Raw genomic sequence first — 18,208 nt, 5'->3', positions numbered from 1 at the left:
TGGTGGTGAAAGAGATTTTTCACCACTGGGGCCAACCTTGCTGCAATCTTTTTGCGTCCCCTATGAACAACAAGTACAGCAGTTACTTTGCCCTAATCTCCCCTCCAGGGGAGTCACCCAGAGATGCTCTCCTCCATTACTGCTCCTCTCAGTCTTCTCTATGCCTTTCCCCCAAATCCTCTGATATCTCAGTTTCTAAAGAAAGCCAAGAAGCCGGAAAATTCAATAATCTTAATTTCCCCTTTTGGCCTTGACAAGCTTGGTTTCCCTTTCTTTGGCCTCATCTTCTTTGGAATCCATGGATTCTAGACCCAATTCCAGATCTACTGTCTCATCCAGAGGGCATGGTTCACCTGAACCTCCAACATTTCAAGCTCACGGTGTGGCTTCTCCAGTTCCCATGATTATCAAGCATCCTTCCCTTTCCTCTCCTCTTCTGTCTGACAAACCATTGTGGCCCATCACAAACCTTCAACTAGAAAACTGTTTCAAAGTAAATGGGAAACATTTGCAAGTTGGGCCCATCTGAAGGAACTTGATCCTTGTACAACCCCTGTTTATAAAGTTTTGGATTTTTTGGCTAACCTCTATCAGTCTGGTTTCTCTGCCTCAACAGTTCAAGACCATCTTGCTGCAATCTCTAATTTCTATATGGGGTTTGATGGATCATCCCTTATGTCACACAAACTTTGTAAAGCCTTTTTAAAGAGAGCCTTAATGTTAAGACCTCCAGCTAAAGAACCCATTCCTCCCTGGGATCTACCACTAGTTCTTTAGTACCTTACTTTGTCTACTTTCAAACCATCAGCTACATGTGACCTAAAGTTTCTGACATGGAAAATGTTATTTTAGTGGCTGTTACATCTGTATTTGAACTTCAGGCTTTGTCCTGCAAACCACCCTACATAATATTTCATAAAGACAGAGTCTATCTTAGGACTAATCCATCCTTTTTACCAAAGGTAGTCTCAGAATCTAATATCAGTCAGACTCTTCAGCTACTGCTTTTTTTTCCCTAATTTTTCCAATAAAGGGGGGGGGGGTATTCCCTTCATTTATTAGATGTCCACAGACAGCTGAGATTTCACAGAACAAAGGATTACAGAAAATCTGACCAACTTTTTGTTGCCTTTTCCTCACTTTCTTTAGGTAACCCAGTTTCAAAGGTTACCTTGGCGAAATGTCTCAAAGGTTTTTTTACATTTATCTGTCAGTCGAAAAGGCTCCACCTTTCACTCCCAGTTAAAGCTCACTCAACTAGAGCAGTGGCATCTTCTGCAGTTTTTCATGCCAGCGCTTCTTTAGATGATATTTGTGCAGCAGCCACTTGATCTTCTCATACCTTTATCACCCATTACAAATTGGATCTGGTCTCTAGGGAATGGGCATCATTCAGTTCGATGGCGCTTAGGAATATTCTTCCGTGAGACCTCCCAAGATTTAGTTAGCTGGGGACTCTGTCTCAGAGTCAAGGATTACGTGAAGATTGACAACATTAGATAGAGAAGTTATGTCTTACCATAATGTTCGATCTGTGTTGTCAATCTTCACTAATCCTTGACATTCTCTTCCTCCTCCTCCCAGCCTGAGACTCATAGTTGATCGAATTTTCCCAGAACTGGCTTCATATAGGGGACAGATATCTGGTCTTCTATTCTTATCTGCTATTTGTCTGCCACTAATATAGGCAAACTTGATCTGAGGTAATTTAGAGAGGAGCATTATGGGTAAAGCCTTGTTCGACAGTTTGAAAGGTGTGAGCTGAAATAAATGTCTAAGTCAGTTCCAAGGATCGGAACTGAGCCCACAGTCAAGAATTAGTGAAGATTGACAACACAGATTGAACATTATGGTAAGACGTAACTTCTTTTTTCTGTGTGTTGCACTTTGGGCTATCCACTACACCACAAGTGTTCACCAAATGCCTTGCTCCAGCAGAGGCCCACTGTCGGACTCTGGGCATTCACATCTTTCCATACTTGGATGACTTGATTAGTGCAGAGCCTGTGTTCAGGTGTTTGAAATCACTAGAGAAGATCTCAACCTTACTGTCCTATCTAGGGTTCAAGTTTAACCTCCAAATGTCATGTCTGACACCCTCACAAAGACTCGTCCTTCTGGGGTGCTTGATCAACTCCAACAAGAGAATGGCCTTTGTGCTTCAAGACAAGGTTCTGTCATACCAGACAGTATTTCTGGAATTCTCAAAGATGAATGTTGCCTTGGCAAGAGAATTCCTAAAAATTCTTGGAATGATGGCATCCATGATTTTCATGATACCACTGGCTCACTTTCACATGAGAAAATTCAATGGTATGTCTGCAGTTGTTGGATCCAGCATTTCCATTTCCTGGAATCCTAGTTGCCAGTGCTGTGCTTCATCAGACAAGATTACAGTGGTGGAGAGATCAATTGAGTATCAGATTAGGACTTCCTTTCTCCCCTCTCATGCCAGTACAGTGTGTCTAGACAAATTTGTATGACTTCGCCTTGGGAGCTGTGTCAGTGGGGATGCAGGTGCAAGCCACTTGGCCGCCCAAAGACTCACAGAAGCATATCAATATCAGGGAGATTTTGGTAGTGATTCACGCCTTGAAAGTCCTTCACTAACTTTGGACCCCAAGTCCTCTTCTAGTGGTTAAATCAATTATATGGTATTTCAACAAACAAGGGGGTACAGGGTTTTACCCTCTGTGCCAGTTGGCAGTGACAGCCTGGAAGCAGGGATTCTCAATATTCTCTGACTCTTCAGACATCATACATACAATCAGAGCAGAACATTGTGGCAGATAGATTAAATAAATCCTGAGCAGACCTAGATGAGTGGAAGCTCAAGGCAGTGGTTGTCTATGATCTAGTCCAGATATGGGGAATGCCTCAAATAGATCTGCTCACCTCCTTTCAAAACATACAACTGAAGAAATTCTGTTCCAGACATTCTTGCAGCCATACTCTGAGTACAGACACATTCTTGTTCCCTTGGATGGGAATATTCCTGTATGCATTTCTACCCTTTCAACTGATCGATAATGTACTTCTGAAAGTGGAAAGAACTTTTTTATCCTGTGTTGTCCCCTCCATCTATCTTGACGCATAGGTCAAAGTCCCCAGTTACCACAAATCCTAGAGCTCCAACATTTTTGAGTGAATCTGGGAGCTTTTTCATTCTCCTTGTTGACTGGGTGTTACTTGAGTTTTGTCTTGGTTAATTGTTTGTTTAGACCCACGGGTTTATCTTCTTTTTGGTTCTGAAATGCCAAAGATTATTGTGGTGACCTCTGCTGGCTCAGGCAGTCTTGATTTTCCCTGTTAATGCTATAGGCCAAGGTGAATTACTACAGACTTCCTCACATGCTGGATCTGCTAACACAGTCTTAGGGGGACTGGTGCATCTTATTTTGGAGAAACTTCAATTTACAGCCTGGATGATTCAGTCTTGGTTCTTTTTAGGCATTTGTTTCATGAGGATGTGCAGCAGGTATTAAAGGAGGCCAAAAAAACTATTACTTGAAAATCGTATGTTTACAAATTAATGATGTTTTCTAGGTGGTGCCTAAATGGAATGGAAACAGAGGGTTCAGTTAGGTTACTGTAACTCTGGGCTAGAAATATTTGTGTGTGTTGCTCCAGGATGGCTTATCATATGCATCCTTTTAGGTGTATTTAGTGGCCATCTCTGCTTGTCTGCAAGTGGATCCTCCTCTTTCTTCTTCTTCTTCTTCACTTTTGATGAAACAGTTCATGAAAGGCGTACTGCTTATGATAACCCGTCGCAAGCAAATTTCTCCTTCTTAGGATTTAAATGATGTTCTTGAAAAATTTACCTTATGACCTTTTGAAATGGCAAGTTATTGATTATAAATTATTAACATGGGAAACTGTTTTGCTTATTGCTGTGACGTGCAAGACAAGTTTCTGAACTGGAAGCTGTCATGGTGGGACAACCTTACCTGTTTTTTTTGCGGGGATAGAGTTGTGTTATGCACTTATCTTTCCTTCATGCCAAAAATGGTCTTAGAATTCATTTTCAGTCTATTAATCTCTGTGTGTTCTATCCAGAGCCTAAGAATAAGGAAGAATTGATATTTCTTACCATGGATGTGAATAAGCAGATTACATACTACCATAACAGAACAAAGCACTTTAGTAAGACTGAAAGGCTTTTTATTTCCTTTTCTGGGGAAAAAAAAGGTCAACCTCTCTCTAAGCAATGCACTGCTTGTTGGTTGGCCTTTGGTATTGTTTTTTTTTGTTACAGCCACCATGTAAAGGATGTGGAATACTGGAAAGTAGTACATTTTAGAAGTATTCTACAGACAGCAACTTGTTCCTCCATCCATAGCTTCATGAAACACTACAGACCAGATACTTTTTCCTAGATCCAGAGCAGGCTTTGTGAGGAACATTCTTCAGAGGCTCTAGGACCCTTATCCTTCTTCCTCCCAAGTTGGGTAAGCTTTGGGAATCTACCCATATGCCAGTAAGGCAGTGTGTTTGTTCAACTTGTTCAACATAGTACAGTTGCTTAAGTTCCACTTATCTGTAGCAATAAATGTTCATTGAACATATTGTTTTACTGGCGGTACCCTTTGTCCATCCTCCTTTTGTTGAGTTTATATAGTTGGTTCTTGGAGTTGCTGTTGTGTTTTGGTGCAGCAACAGCAACCTGTTTGTTTTGTGTGTGTGTGTGTGTGTGTGTGTGTGTGTGTGTGTGTGTGTGTGTGTGTGTGTGTGTGTGTGTGTATGTGTGTGCATGCACATGTGTGTGTATGTGGTTTGTGGCTTGGAACAGTAGGCATTTACAAAGCTTGTGCTTCCATCTACTGTTCCTGTTGAACCTTTGAAAATTAAAAGGGTGCTGTCTGTGAGTGTGAAGGGCTATCATGGCCCTGCCAGTTGATTGGTTCTTCACTCTCACAAACAGGCAGTGGGACAAGTTCTGAGATTTAATAGATTGCCAGAGGGAGGGTAGTAGGGCATTTGCAAGTAAGGCAGTGTGTTTTGTGAACATGTGCTGTTACCTGTAAATGGAACTTAAGCAACTATATTGTCCCTAATCTGTGGCCTCCTCATTTATGACCACCATGGGTACTGGGTCTCAGACCGGATCTCCTGCTTTATCTATCTGGAAAGCCGCATCTGGGCATCAAGTCCCTCAAGCTAACGGCATGGTTTCTCTACTCCCAGTCTTAGCAATGAGCCCACCTTACTCCATGCAGTGGCATGAATTAAGTCTGCTTCTTAGAAATGCTCCACTCAAAAAATATGCAAAAATAAGTAGAAAAAGTTTTCACAGTGTGCCACTGCCATAGACAAGGGTTTGGATCCTTTTTCATCTGTCCTGGAATTTTTAGCTAACCTTTTCCCTACATTTGCAAGTTTTTTTACAATTAAAGTGCAATTGGCTGCTATCTCAAATTTTCACATCAGTTAAAATTCTTCTTCTGTTGCATCCCTGAAAAGTTCAAAAGTATTCCTCAAAGGTACTTTTCTGTTGAGGCCCAAGATCCATTTCCTCCTTGAGACCTTACATTCGTATTACATGCCCTGAGGTAAGCACCATTCAAACCTGCGTCTACTACCAGCTTAAAATATCTCTCATGGAAAACCTTGTTTCTAATGGTTATAACTTTGGCCAGATAAATCTCTGAATTACAGGCATTGTCTCGCAAACATCCTGATTTGACTTTTCATATAGCTGGAGTCACATTGAGACCAAACCCCTCTTTTGTTCCTAAGTTACCACTGAGTGAGCATTGAATGACTCTATTAATTTACCGCTATTCTTTCCTTACCATTCCAGTCAGGAAAAATACATCTTGCATTCGCTAGATGTCCATCTTTATTTGAGGAATTTTATTTGTGTTACACAAAGTCTATCTGAACTTAAACTGGACTCAGAAGTTTATAAAGTTACCTTAAACAGATGTCATTCAGTTTGTATTTCCTTTGTCTACAACTCAAAGGGATTGTTGCTTCCAGTTAAACTTAAAGCACATTCACCAGAGCGGTGTCTACCTCTGCTGCCTTTTTCAAGAATTCATCAATGGATGATACTTATGCAGCAGCTGCATGGTCTACAGTACATACATTTGTTAAGCATTACAAACTGGATCTCATTTCTAGATTTAGAACTGAGTTTAGTTGCACCATTCTCAATAGGATTCTACAATGAAACCACCCAGGATTCGTGGTAGCTGGGGACTCTGTCCTATTTATCAAGATGGATGGAGGGGACAACACAAGATACAAAAGTTATGTATGTACCATAATGATAATTCATTGTTGTCCTCCATCCATCCATCTCGACAAACCTCATCCCTCCTTCCCCATTCCAATTTGTCACTTTCTGTTCTAGAAGATTATGACAGCCATTTTTGAAATCTGATGATTTCCATTCTACTAGTTAGGTTCTTCTGTTAGGGGAGCCTTTCCTTATTCTTAAGGGCAGACTTGATCTGAGAAGCTGTGTTAGCACATAGCATTGTGAGAGAGAGAGCACTGTAAGATTTTTTTTTTTTTTTTTTTTTGCTGTCTCGGGTCCATCTTGGGGAGAATAACACATTTGTCAAGATGGACAGAGTGGGTCAAGAAGGATTTATCATTAAAATAATAGAAAAAAAAAGCGGAAAAAGGATTTATCTTTATCTTTATGCTAAGTACACAACTTTCATTTATCCCTTCTTTTGAAAATTGCCAAGGCAAATACCAGAAGCTTCCTCACAGAATGGATTTATTTACGCAAGACAAGGGCTGTTTGATACACCCTAAATTTCAACATCTTCCAGTGAATGCCAGATAATAGAATTTTGCTAGCTATTACGTAACTTTTGTCTATGGATGTGCAGCAAGTCTTAAAAAAGGTTACGAAATCTGCTAGTAGAAAATCATATATGGATGAATGGTAGCTTCTAGTTAGTTCCAAACCAAGAACCAGGTCTTTTTCAGAGGTTTGGACTACTTGGTTCTACAGTAGTGAGTTATCACCTTCTAGCATTACTTACTCTTTTATCAAGATTCATTCAATCTCTCCTTGTCTGCTTTTAGGATCCCCCTTTCTACCCTATATCAAGTGAAACAGTTTTTGAAAGGGGTTTTACATATCTGTCCATCAAGAAGCCAGCTAGCTACTTCTTGGAATCTTAATTTTGTACAGGGAAATTTTGCATTTTCCCTTTGAACCTGCTCATAAGGATGATTGAAGTTTTTATTTTGGAAAACAGTGTGATTTTGGGTATCAAAGTTGCAAGCTGTTATGATGAGTCATCCCTATCTTTTTTTTTTTCTCAAAGATAGGATAATTTGTGAACAAATCATTCCTTTATGCCTAGATTGTCTCAGAGTTATAATTAGCCACTCCATTCAGCTTCCTGTTTTTTTTTTCCAGAGCTGAAAAAATAAATGAAAATAAATTTACACTCTTTGGATGTCCATAGGCAACTCAGACACTACATTGACGGGACAAAACCATTCAGGGTTATTGATCAGATGTTTATTTCCTGAGAAGGAAAGAAAAATAATCAATGTCAAAACAGATAATTTCTAAATGGTTGTCTCATGATATTGCTTTTTATTAGTTTCACCATAACAAAACTCTTCCAGGCAATGTCAAGGGCCACACTACCAGGGATATGACTACTTCATTAGGTTTATGGAAAGCGGTAGACTCTAGAAACATACCACAGACAACACCTTAGTCTTCTGGGCACTCCGTTACATAGAACAGCAAACTAGATTTAGTCTGGCAGTTGGTACAGTGGTTTAAGACTGTGAGCTGCAGTTTATGTAGTACAGGCTTTGATTCAGTCCTTATTTGCCTACTGTGTGACCTTGAGCAAGTCACTTAAGATAGTGCTTCTGGACAAGTTGAAATTTGGGCTAGGCTCCTCAAAGGTCCCCTGGACTGCAAGTCTACTACCTAACTATGAACCACAGTAGTTGTAGTATAAAGGAAGTAAATTAACTGTGGTAAATGGGAGCAATATATGAGCCATCTTCTTTAAATCTGGTAGTTAGCACAGAGGAATAAAGCTCTCATTTCTTGTGCCAAACGTGCAAGGTTTGAATCTCTCCACCTTCATTTGACTACTGTATGACCATGAGCAAGTCACTTATCCAGACAGTGCTTTGGGGGCAATTGGGACTTCGGACTGGGTTCCACAATAGTGTCTTGGACCACATGCCTAGTAACTGCCCATGAGCCTAACTACCTTTGAGATCCTTTATCTAGGTCCAGAGCAGTGTTTACTAACACTAGGGGCTCCTGGACTCTCATTCTTCTTCCTCCCCTCCCTCCTGCCCACTTATTTTGTTTCTTTGCTTTTTGTAAGGGTGTAAATTTATGCACTTTGCTTTTAAGCTGTCAGGGATCTAACCTCCCTGTTCTGAGTCAAGAAGGCTTTGAAGTTTGGACATCCTAGCCAATGGTTTTATCCCAGTTTTCTCGAGCTGTGTAGTGGCTAGAGTGCATGGAAGGTGTCCTAAAATTTTGTAAGCTGGCCAGTTTTATCCTTGGCAGGATGTCCTATGTAGCTTAAACTACTGCAAAAGTAACCTACTCAAACATTTATTGTTATAAGTTTACTTACAGAAAGTACTTTGCACTTACACAGCATTTCTTCTATCAACTTTGCATTTTTGCAGGTTCTGCTAGTGCATCAGACAGCTGTTATGAACGATTAAATAAACTCACCAATACATATGGACATTGTGGCAGGTTGGATAACAACTTCATTTCATGTGAGAACAGGTAAATGCTCCTTTTCTTTTAACATTAAGACTTATTTGCTTTTGGATGTGCAGTTTACTGTTTTACTATTTAGAATATTGTTATGTTGCATCATGACTCTTTTGATAGTATCCTTTTTAAAAATCACATGGATTGATTCAGAAAAAATGAACTGTTTAGATTTGATCATTTCCAGGAAGGCAATGCTCTTAATCCTTATTGCTTTGGATTATTTTTGGGTTTCTGGACTTCAAAAAGGTGCGATGTGGAAGTTTTAAATCAGGTTTCCACATCACAATAAGTCTTTGCTACTTATAGACTGCTCTACTAGTGAGGTTTTCCCCTCACAGGGACCTTGATGTGGAGAGCAGTCTCACAGGTGAAGTTGCATACAAATGCAGAGTGGCTAATGTTAATTAACCAGGTGATCTCCCCAGAAATGTCTGCAGTTCTTGATCTGTTCAAAATTTCTTGGCTGAATAAAATTATATTCTCAGAGGAAAAAGTGACCACCGTAAAACATGGTATTCACCCATTCAGTCCTACAGGAGTACTCATAGTGTATGTTCAGCAAAACTGTGAGGGTGGGGGTACATGTCAAAGTATGTATGTGTGTGGACAAGTGCATTCTTGTCTGTAATGGGATTAATGAGGCTGCAGGAATTGTGTGTGTGCGTGTGTGTGTGTGTGTGTGTGTGTGTGTGTGTGTGTGTGTGTGTGTGTGTGTGTGTGTGTGTCTGCCTGGATGGTCACACTGGAGAGTTAGGTAAGGAATCAAGAGTCTGAATATATGTATGTGTGAATGTGTATGTGTCTGTGAGTGTGTGAAAGATGGTACATTTGCTAGCAAGATGTGTGGACTGTTAGGGAGAATTCTAGAGTGGTCAGGTCCAATAGCCCTAGTGTTCAATTTAGAGGCATGGTAATGAGATGTTAAAGAGGTTTGTCTCATTGCAGCCATACTTGTCTCAGAATCACATCTTCACAATGTCACTCAAACTGTCGAACCTTCTTTGTGCAGTTAGTGTGAGTGGTGATGATTTTAGTGAATCATGGGGTACATCTTAAAAATATTCAGATTTATTTTCATGACATGTTCTAGCAATTAATTAAGGGATATTAGGTAAAGAGGTTCATTCTTGTCAAAAATTAGGACTGATACTAGCAGGGCATAGGCAGATCAGCATCTGGAACTTTCCCAGATTATTGACTCTTCTGTTTTATCTAGAGACTTCTGCAAACAAGCTTTCTCTTTAAAACTCTCCTGCCATGCTTTAGTGCACATATCAGAGAAAAGACCTTAGACTAGTTTGGGCATTTATTTTATGTTTTCACTAAAACATTGTAGTTTGTTCTCTTGTAACATTTTATTTGTTTATTTTACTTATTTCCAGATTTTAGACAACTCTCAATGCAGTACACTCATTGTCATTATTAATGCTGATCATTGCCAATGCCTCAGTCACATTTTGGGCTATTTGGTAAGGTAACCCAGTACTAGCCAACTTTCAAAAGCTCAGACTCCCCCTCTTTCTCTTCCTGTGACAGTTGACTGGCTGATTATATCCTGAGAGGAAGCCTTCAGATGTCACAGGAAGTGAGTATTCCGTCTTTTTCTGATATCCAAAGAAGAAAGTACTCTGACACTTGACAGGATCCAGTACTAATTTTTCCAGTTCACTGTTCAGGTAAGTCCCATTTGGGGCCCTTCTTCTCATTTTATTGTCATGTATTGTTCAATTTCTGTTTTTAAGTTTATTTATATTTATTTTAATATTTTATTTCAGTTAGTGTTTACAGTAATTCTTGTGGAAATTTCTGCTTGTAGCAGTAATGAAATGGCTTTTATCTTTGATAAATCTTCTTTCTACTATTGCTGAAAAAATGTTCAGTGTTTCTTTCAGAAGTGCAGTGTGTGTGTATGCTGTTAGATACTAGGGGCTGTCCTTTATGGTCAGAGCTGCAAGTTAATTGTGCCTGTCTTTACTGTTGTTATTCTGTTGTATTGTAATTCGACAGGAAAATATTCCAGAACTTGCTTTTTTCAGCAGTTATATATTATTTACTATACGTATGACTCTGCTCTGTATGTTCTTAATATCAGATCATGATTTTGTCATGAATTAAGTTATTTGAATGTAGTGGAAATGTTTTTACTTTCTCTGACAAGAAAGATTAAATTGCTGTTAAGTGTTATTTTATTACAGTTTAATGTGGTTAAAGTGTGTGGAGCAATTTTTTAACACTGGTTTGGCACATTGGTTGTTTTAGTGTTTGGACTTTGTGTACTGGAAATTCTTTAAATTGTGTCAGTTGTAAAAAAAATTATGAACTCATTTCAAACTGTTATTTTATAATAGCACAGTTTTTATTATTCTGGCTGATGCTATCTCCACTGACCTGTTGGATCTTAACTCTGGTATCCCTCATCAAAACTGGATGAACCTGAAAAAAAAAATGAAAATATGCCTTAGCCTACGGTTAGTGATTCTGTTGGGACTAATGCTTGGCATGCAGACCACTTACCTTTTGCCCTGTCTACCTCTAGTGTAGCTTTGCTGACCACAGTGGAATGGGGGTTAGACACATCCTCCAGACTGTTCCAGACCTGGTTCAGGTATGGGAAAACCAAACCTTTAGGTGCTGGAATAGTCTGGAGTAAGAAGGATCTTGACAAACATAATAGTCTATCCCCAGGTATTTTATCTAGTAGTGAAGTTCCCGAGTAAAAGAAACAGAAGCTTTATCATACAGCTGACAATCAGAATATAACTGTTTATAAGGCTGATATAGTTTCCTTGGCTAGGAGTGTTTTGCAGACAGCTAATTCTAGTAGTTGTGTTCCCATACATGGCTCTTGTGCAAGTTTGACTAGATACCTTTATGTTGTTTCAGAGAATAATGAGGAGTCTGATGAGGACAATAGTGATTTCCTAGTTGACACCTAGTTGAGCCCCGTCACACTAATTCTTCTGAAGTGAACCTGAGCTTAAGTCCAAACAAGTGTTCACTTTTCCACAGATGATTGCTAAGATTTAGTGATGTTTATGATTCAGAACAGTCAGGATCCACCCAAGAGCTGGCAGGGTATATAACATTATAGAGGACAATATGCCCAATTATGTGGCTATCACCCTAATAAAGCTCCCTGCAAGACATCTGTATCTATTCCAGCAGTCCCTAAAAAGCTCAAAGAAAATATAGGGTCTCCTCAGATATGAGAGGGCTCTTTTCCTGTCTGACTACTGACCTAACTGCAGACTCCCCCAGTTGTCTGCTCAGCTAAAATGTCCTTGGCTTCATCTAAATCCAACACCACATGATAAAGAGAGGAAATGGTTAGATCTTCAGGGCAAAAGAATATCTCATGTAGTAATCCAACCTTTGGAATGTTAAATTATCAATGTTATTTGTGGAAGTTTATGTTACAGTGTGTGTACAGTTTGGATAATTTTGTTGCAGCCATACATGCAGAACAAAAGTTTTATATGAATGAAATTGTTTCTAATTTGACTCAGGTTTTGAATCCTGCTTTCAGAGGTATGCTTAAATGTACAAATACCATCTTGAGAGATGCTGCTTCTTGTGTTGTATTAATGTTGGTTACATAATCAGAACTTCTCGGGTGATTTAAAAGCCAAAATTTTGAATGCACCTTTAAGTTCTGAATTGCTGTTTGGGCACTGTGTTACACAGATTCTCAAAGAGTGGGACAATAGAGGCAAATTAATGTATTGGGTATCTAGAATATTTCATGTATATATGTTCTCCCCAAACAAGGCGTCTGAGATCCAAAAGAAAAGATAATTCTTGAAAAACAAAGGAAGAGGAGTTCCTTTCTGAAACGGAGTCAACCCCTGCAAAGGAATAACTATGCTAAATCAGATATCATCCCTAACCCCTTGCCCTTTCTTCTCTTTCTCCTTCCCTCTTGCTCTGTATTATCCCTGCAGCTTGGTCGCAAATAGTCACAGACACTTGACAGTGGATATAAAATCCTATTCCCTTTTAGGGAAATTCCCCACATCCCTTAGATCAGACAGAGCTGTTTCCTCCAGTCATCCCTCAGCTCACTGTTGAAATGCTGGTATTCTAAATGCCAAGTGCTGACAAGCTGGAAAAAAAAGACTGAAACTACAGGAGAAAAGTGAATATCAAAGATCACTCTTTTCTTCTGCTCTTTCAAACCTTTTTTTTGTGGGGGGGGGCATCCTCCCTGCATCTCCAATGTGAGGGGAAAGTCCTCCACATCCCCAAACTTAAATATATCAGCTCTGAGATCCCTATATCGTGGAGGAAAGAGAAAGGGCCATCGCAGACTTAGTATATATTAATCTGTTTTTTGGCCATTGAATCTCCATGTTTCAGGACTTGATCTAGCTGGTCCCGACATTTGAAACGAATACCACTCCATCACATGGTAGAATGTGGGGTCAGAGAACCAGTGTTGGTGATACACAAAGTCAAAGGTTTTTACTCCTGAATCTTTCTGGTACCAAAAACGGTACACTGTTGGAGCCATATCCTAGATTTGTCATTTCAAAACACCTTTGTAAAATTTCTGAAATTTAGATGACTTGCTGATTTCTGCAGATTTTTTTTCCTAGTTTTGGAGTTTTTTGATAAGGTTGCTTCCCTCCTTTCCCCACCTGAGTTTCAAATCAAACCTCTAGACATCCTTCCTCACACCCTGTCAATGATGTGTGCTCCTTGATTGCTGGATAGGCACAGTAAAAAGGATGGTCTTCCTGCCAGAAGACACAGTTCTGACACATCAGGGCATTTTTTTAGATTTATCTCTTTTATATGTGACCTCAGCAAGAGAGTTCCTCATAATTGTAGGCCTCAAGGCTTCAATGATCACAATACCTCTAGCCAGACTACACATGGGAAAACTGTATTGGTACTTGAAGAATTGTTGGGCCCAGCACCTTCATCCCTTGGATTTCCAGGTACCTGTACTAGGATCTGTGGAACAGGAAGTACAGTGGTGGAGGGACCAACTATCAGACCCCAGTCCAGTGTGTCCTGATGGACTGTTCAGATTTTGTATGGGGAGCAGTGTCCATGGTAGTTGAAGTGCAAGGCTTGTGGGATCCTGAGGGTACACCAAAGTATGTAAATGTAAAAGAGATGTTGGCATTGATTCATGCCTTAAAAGTTCTTCACCAATTATGGACTCCAGGTCCCCTTCTAGTGGTCACAGGCAACACTACGATGATGTGGTACCTGAAGGAGTACAAGGTCATACCCTCCTTGTTGGTTGGCAATGATGGCCTGAGACCTGACTCTACAACATTCTCTGACTCTTCAAGCCTCATACATTCCTTCACAGAAAAACACAGTGGTAGACACACTAAGCACATCGTGGACAGACCTTCACAAGTGGAAGCTTCATATACATGTCTTTTAGGGCTTCATCCAGATGTGAGGAACTCTTCAAGTAAATCTAGTCAGCTAATTTCAGAACATACAACTGAAAGAGTTCTGTTCATGGCATCCTTGCTGTCATGTTTGGAAGACAGATGCTGTATCATTTCCATGGTCAGGAATGTACTTGTATGTATTCTGCTCTTTCCAGTAATTTCTCTTTGTTTGTGAATTTTGATTACTCTATGTTTGTGAATTTGTTCTGTTTTATTTTTTGTGTATTTTTTCACCTGGGCTGTAGATGCAAATGGTCTAGTGTGATCAGTGTACTACTCCGGTAAATAAAACTAAATAAATAAATGAAATTCCCAAGGTACTTCTAAAGATACAGAAATAATTGCCAAAGATCAATATGGTAATCCCCTTTTGGCCATGGCAGTATTGGTTTTCCACTTTAATGGAAATGGCGAATGGCAATTAGCACAAGATTCCTCACATATTTGATCTGCTCACAAAGCTTCAGGTGTGAATGGCACACCCGAGCTTAGATGAATAGCAACTGACAGCCTGGATGATTCTATTTTGATACCTTTTAGGCACTTGTTCCATGAGGATATGCAGCAGGTATTTATGGATGCAAGAAAACCTGCATCTAGAAAATCTTATGTTTACAAGTGGAAGTGGCTTTCTAAGATGGTTCCAAGCCAATAACTGAGGTCCCTAAAAGGGTTTTGAGCCCTCTGATTTTGAAATATTTGTGTGAGCTACTTATATGGCTTGTCATATGCTTGTATCAAAGTGCATCTTGCGTCCATCTCAGCTTGTCTGCTGATGGATCCCCCTCTTTCATCTCTTTTTGTGGTCAAAGACTTTAAGAAAGGAGTGTTACTTGTGTGACCCCCTCAAAAATAAATTCCTCCTCCCTTAGATCTCAGATTTGTTCTTAAAAAATTGACCTTACCTGCTTTTGAACCTGCATCCCAGGCTGATTTACAGTTCATTACTTGAAAGACCATTTACACATTTTTCTGACATCTGCAGGGTGAGTCTGTGAGTTGCATGTTCTCATGGTGGGCCAACACTATCTGATTTTTTCAAAGACAGGGTTGTGCTAGACACTAATCCATCACTCGTCTAAAGTTGTTTCTAAATTTATCTTCAATCAAGCCATCAATCTCCCAGTGTTTTATCCTGATACAAAAAACAAGTGAGAAAAGATTCTACATACCTTGGATGTGCATAAAGCCCTTTAGAAATGCTGAGCAGATATTTGCCTCCTGTATTGAAGCTTAGAAAACTCAGCCTATGTCTACACAAACTATTGCATGATGATTCTCCTCTGCTATTGTTTTCTGTTACTTCCACCATGGTATAATGTCATGCAGGCAAAATTAAGGCACACTAGACTAGGGCATCATCCTTTTTGATGGCATATTGGAAAGGGGTGGGACTCTACAAGCATTCTAAAGGCTGCAGCCTTGTCTTGTGTTCATACTTTTACAAAGCACTACAAACTGGATTTTTTTTCAATGTTCCAAGCAAGCTTTGCTAGGACCATTCTGCAGGGGCTCCAAGATCCTCATCCTTCCACCCCCCCCAGATAGGGTAAGCTTTGGGAATCTACCCAAAATACCACTGAGGTGCTGGAAATGATAAACAAAGTAGAGTTTCACAGGTCAAACTTACCTTTAATAGATGTTCAAATTTCTCACTGCCACACTGGAAGTACCCACTCTCCACCCACCCCCCCTTATTGTGCATAGTTGTGGTGGGTTTTAACCTCTTTGACTCGGTTGTTGAGAGAGAGAGAGAGAGAGAGAGAGAAGTCTGAGCTTTTGAAAGCTGGATAGTATTGGGTTACCTTGACAGATAACCCAAAATTCCACAGAGACAGTGAGGATTTCGAACATCCACTGTTACAGGTAAGTAGGACTTGCACAACTGGACTTTTCCCATTATATTCCTTTCTTCATCATGAGGTGTCTCCTCTTGCTTTAACAGTTAATACCGCCTTCTGGTTCTTTAAAATTGTTAGCTAAATGACTGTTTAGATAGTTTTTTTCTGTCTCATGTTTACAAAAAAAGGGTTTGTTTTGTTAGGTTTCTTATAGCCTTTTTGTCTATACAATCACTAGAAAGTGTGGAAATTGTGTAGCAGGTTTATTTCTTGCAAAACTTTTTTTTTCCACTGTCGTTTACGTACTAGCAAAGCATTTTGAAAATGCAAATGTGGGCTTAAAATCACACCACAGTATAGGCACTTGTGTGTGTGTGTGTGTGTGTGTGTGTGTGTGTGTGTGTGTGTGTGTGTGTGTGTGTGTGTGTGTGTGTGTGTGTGTGTGTGTGTGTGTGTGTGTGTGTGTGTGTGTGTGTGCTCTGTCTGTGTGAGCAGCACTTCAATGAGGATTGTGAGATATCTGCATCTTTCACACCAGTTACTGGAAATAATGGGGAAATAAGCTTTTGGACTTAATGCCAGTTTGAGATAGGTATTTGACCTTAACCTGCCTTTTGAGGTCAACTTATCTGTGCTGCTTAGGGTAAGGCCGAGAAGCTGAATAGAGGAGAGGTGTACAGAGAAGGAACATGCCAGAAAACATACAACTCTGACAAAGCTGAAAAAGATACTGTAGATTAACCTAGGAATCCTCTCTATGTCCTAATTCTAAGGACTGAAGAGTCTTCCTCTGCACTTCCCCTTTGTGGGGTTCATAAACTTCCAGTCAAGATAGCATCAGGGCCTTCTCCTACAATGCCTTTTAGAGAAGAAGATGTATCCTGATGTTCAACAAGCACACTGTCTTACTGACATATAGGTAGTAGTGTCCTACTACCTTCCATCTGGCAGTCTGTCAAAGCTCAGAGCTCCTCCTACTGCCTGTCTGTTGGTGTGAAGGACCACTCTTCAAACCCACTGACTGGACTCTTTTTTTCTAGTGCCAGAGCAACAGAAGGCTCTCTTAGAAGACAGCTGTTCTCCTTTGGTTTACTTCAGGTACTGAAGTCAGATAAGAAACCTTTTTGGGGGCTTTTATTCTTCCCTCTAGCTTTTTCTTTCTGTATGTGAACTATGTTTCCCATCCACTCATCTTGATGAGTGGATGGGAAACAGAAAATTCACCCCGGGGATAACACCAGTGGCTCTAATCGACAGAGGCGCTGGGAACTAAGGTCAGGTGGCACTATGCCAGGGTAATCCTATGGTTAGGCTTTTAAAGGCCCCAGGGCCATTAGTCTAGTACACACCTATGAACCTATGTATTGTACTGATTTCCCTGCTTGTTCTTATGGGAAATTTGTATGTTCTTTGAATTTTATTTCTCTTTCGGTGTAAGAGTTATACTGTTAGCCGATTCGGTTTCTGTGCAGTTTTTAACCTGGTTAATGTGTTTTATGCCAATTGGTAAATGTCCAAAAACCCACTTCTCACATAAACCTCTATGGCTTTAATCAAACCATTACTGTCCCCACTCGAATTAACAAAACCAGCTCCAAACAAAGCATCCTTGACTGGATTCTAGTCAATAGCAGCTCTATGATTTATACTACAGGCACACTACCTGATAATATCAGTGACCATTTAATCACTTTTATCACCAGACAAAAAATCCCCATCTCCAATAATACTCAAGTTAGAACTAGCAGGAACAAAAGCAATTTCAACCAAACTAACTTCAAATTAGAACTCAAAGCATGCAATTGGTCTCCCCTAAAATACTTACCTCTAGACGATGCAGTCTCATACTTTAACAACAAATTCCTTCAAATCCTCAACCTCCATGCCCGTACTAGATTAATTAAAACCAAAGCAAAGCCTGCTCCTTGGCTAACAAAAGAAACCAAACAAAAAATGTTGCATAGAAATAGAACCTGGGCCAAATGACATAGTACTAAAAACCCAGCTGACCACCAAACCTTTAAACAACTTAGGAATGCAACAAAGAAACTTATATTCCTTGATAAAAGAAATTATTATTGGAAATTCCAACATACCCAACACCAAAACCCTCACAAATTCTGGACAAGTATCAATAAACTACTACATCCAGGTAACTCTAAAACACCCACTCCTTCTATCCTCACTCAGAGCACACCTAACCAAATCGCTGA

The 18,208-nt window shown here is 39.9% G+C and overlaps 1 protein-coding gene across 1 annotated transcript in view; it reads left to right on the top strand.

Moving 5' to 3' along the window:
• Positions 1 to 18,208, top strand: part of LOC122810727 (disintegrin and metalloproteinase domain-containing protein 21-like) — a 223,159-nt gene that overhangs the window by 178,394 nt on the left and 26,557 nt on the right. Inside the window, exon 2 of the mRNA XM_044082291.1 lies at positions 8,644 to 8,749. Coding sequence (XP_043938226.1) covers positions 8,644 to 8,749 — 106 coding nt within the window. The remainder of the gene's footprint in view (positions 1 to 8,643; positions 8,750 to 18,208) is intronic.

The sequence above is a fragment of the Protopterus annectens genome, chromosome 9.part0 (assembly GCF_019279795.1).
Source record: "Protopterus annectens isolate FY-2018-M chromosome 9.part0, PAN1.0, whole genome shotgun sequence".
Classification (NCBI taxonomy): domain Eukaryota; kingdom Metazoa; phylum Chordata; order Ceratodontiformes; family Protopteridae; genus Protopterus; species Protopterus annectens.
The sequence above is the reverse complement of the archived record's forward strand: the minus strand, read 5'-3'. Positions and strand labels throughout refer to the sequence as shown.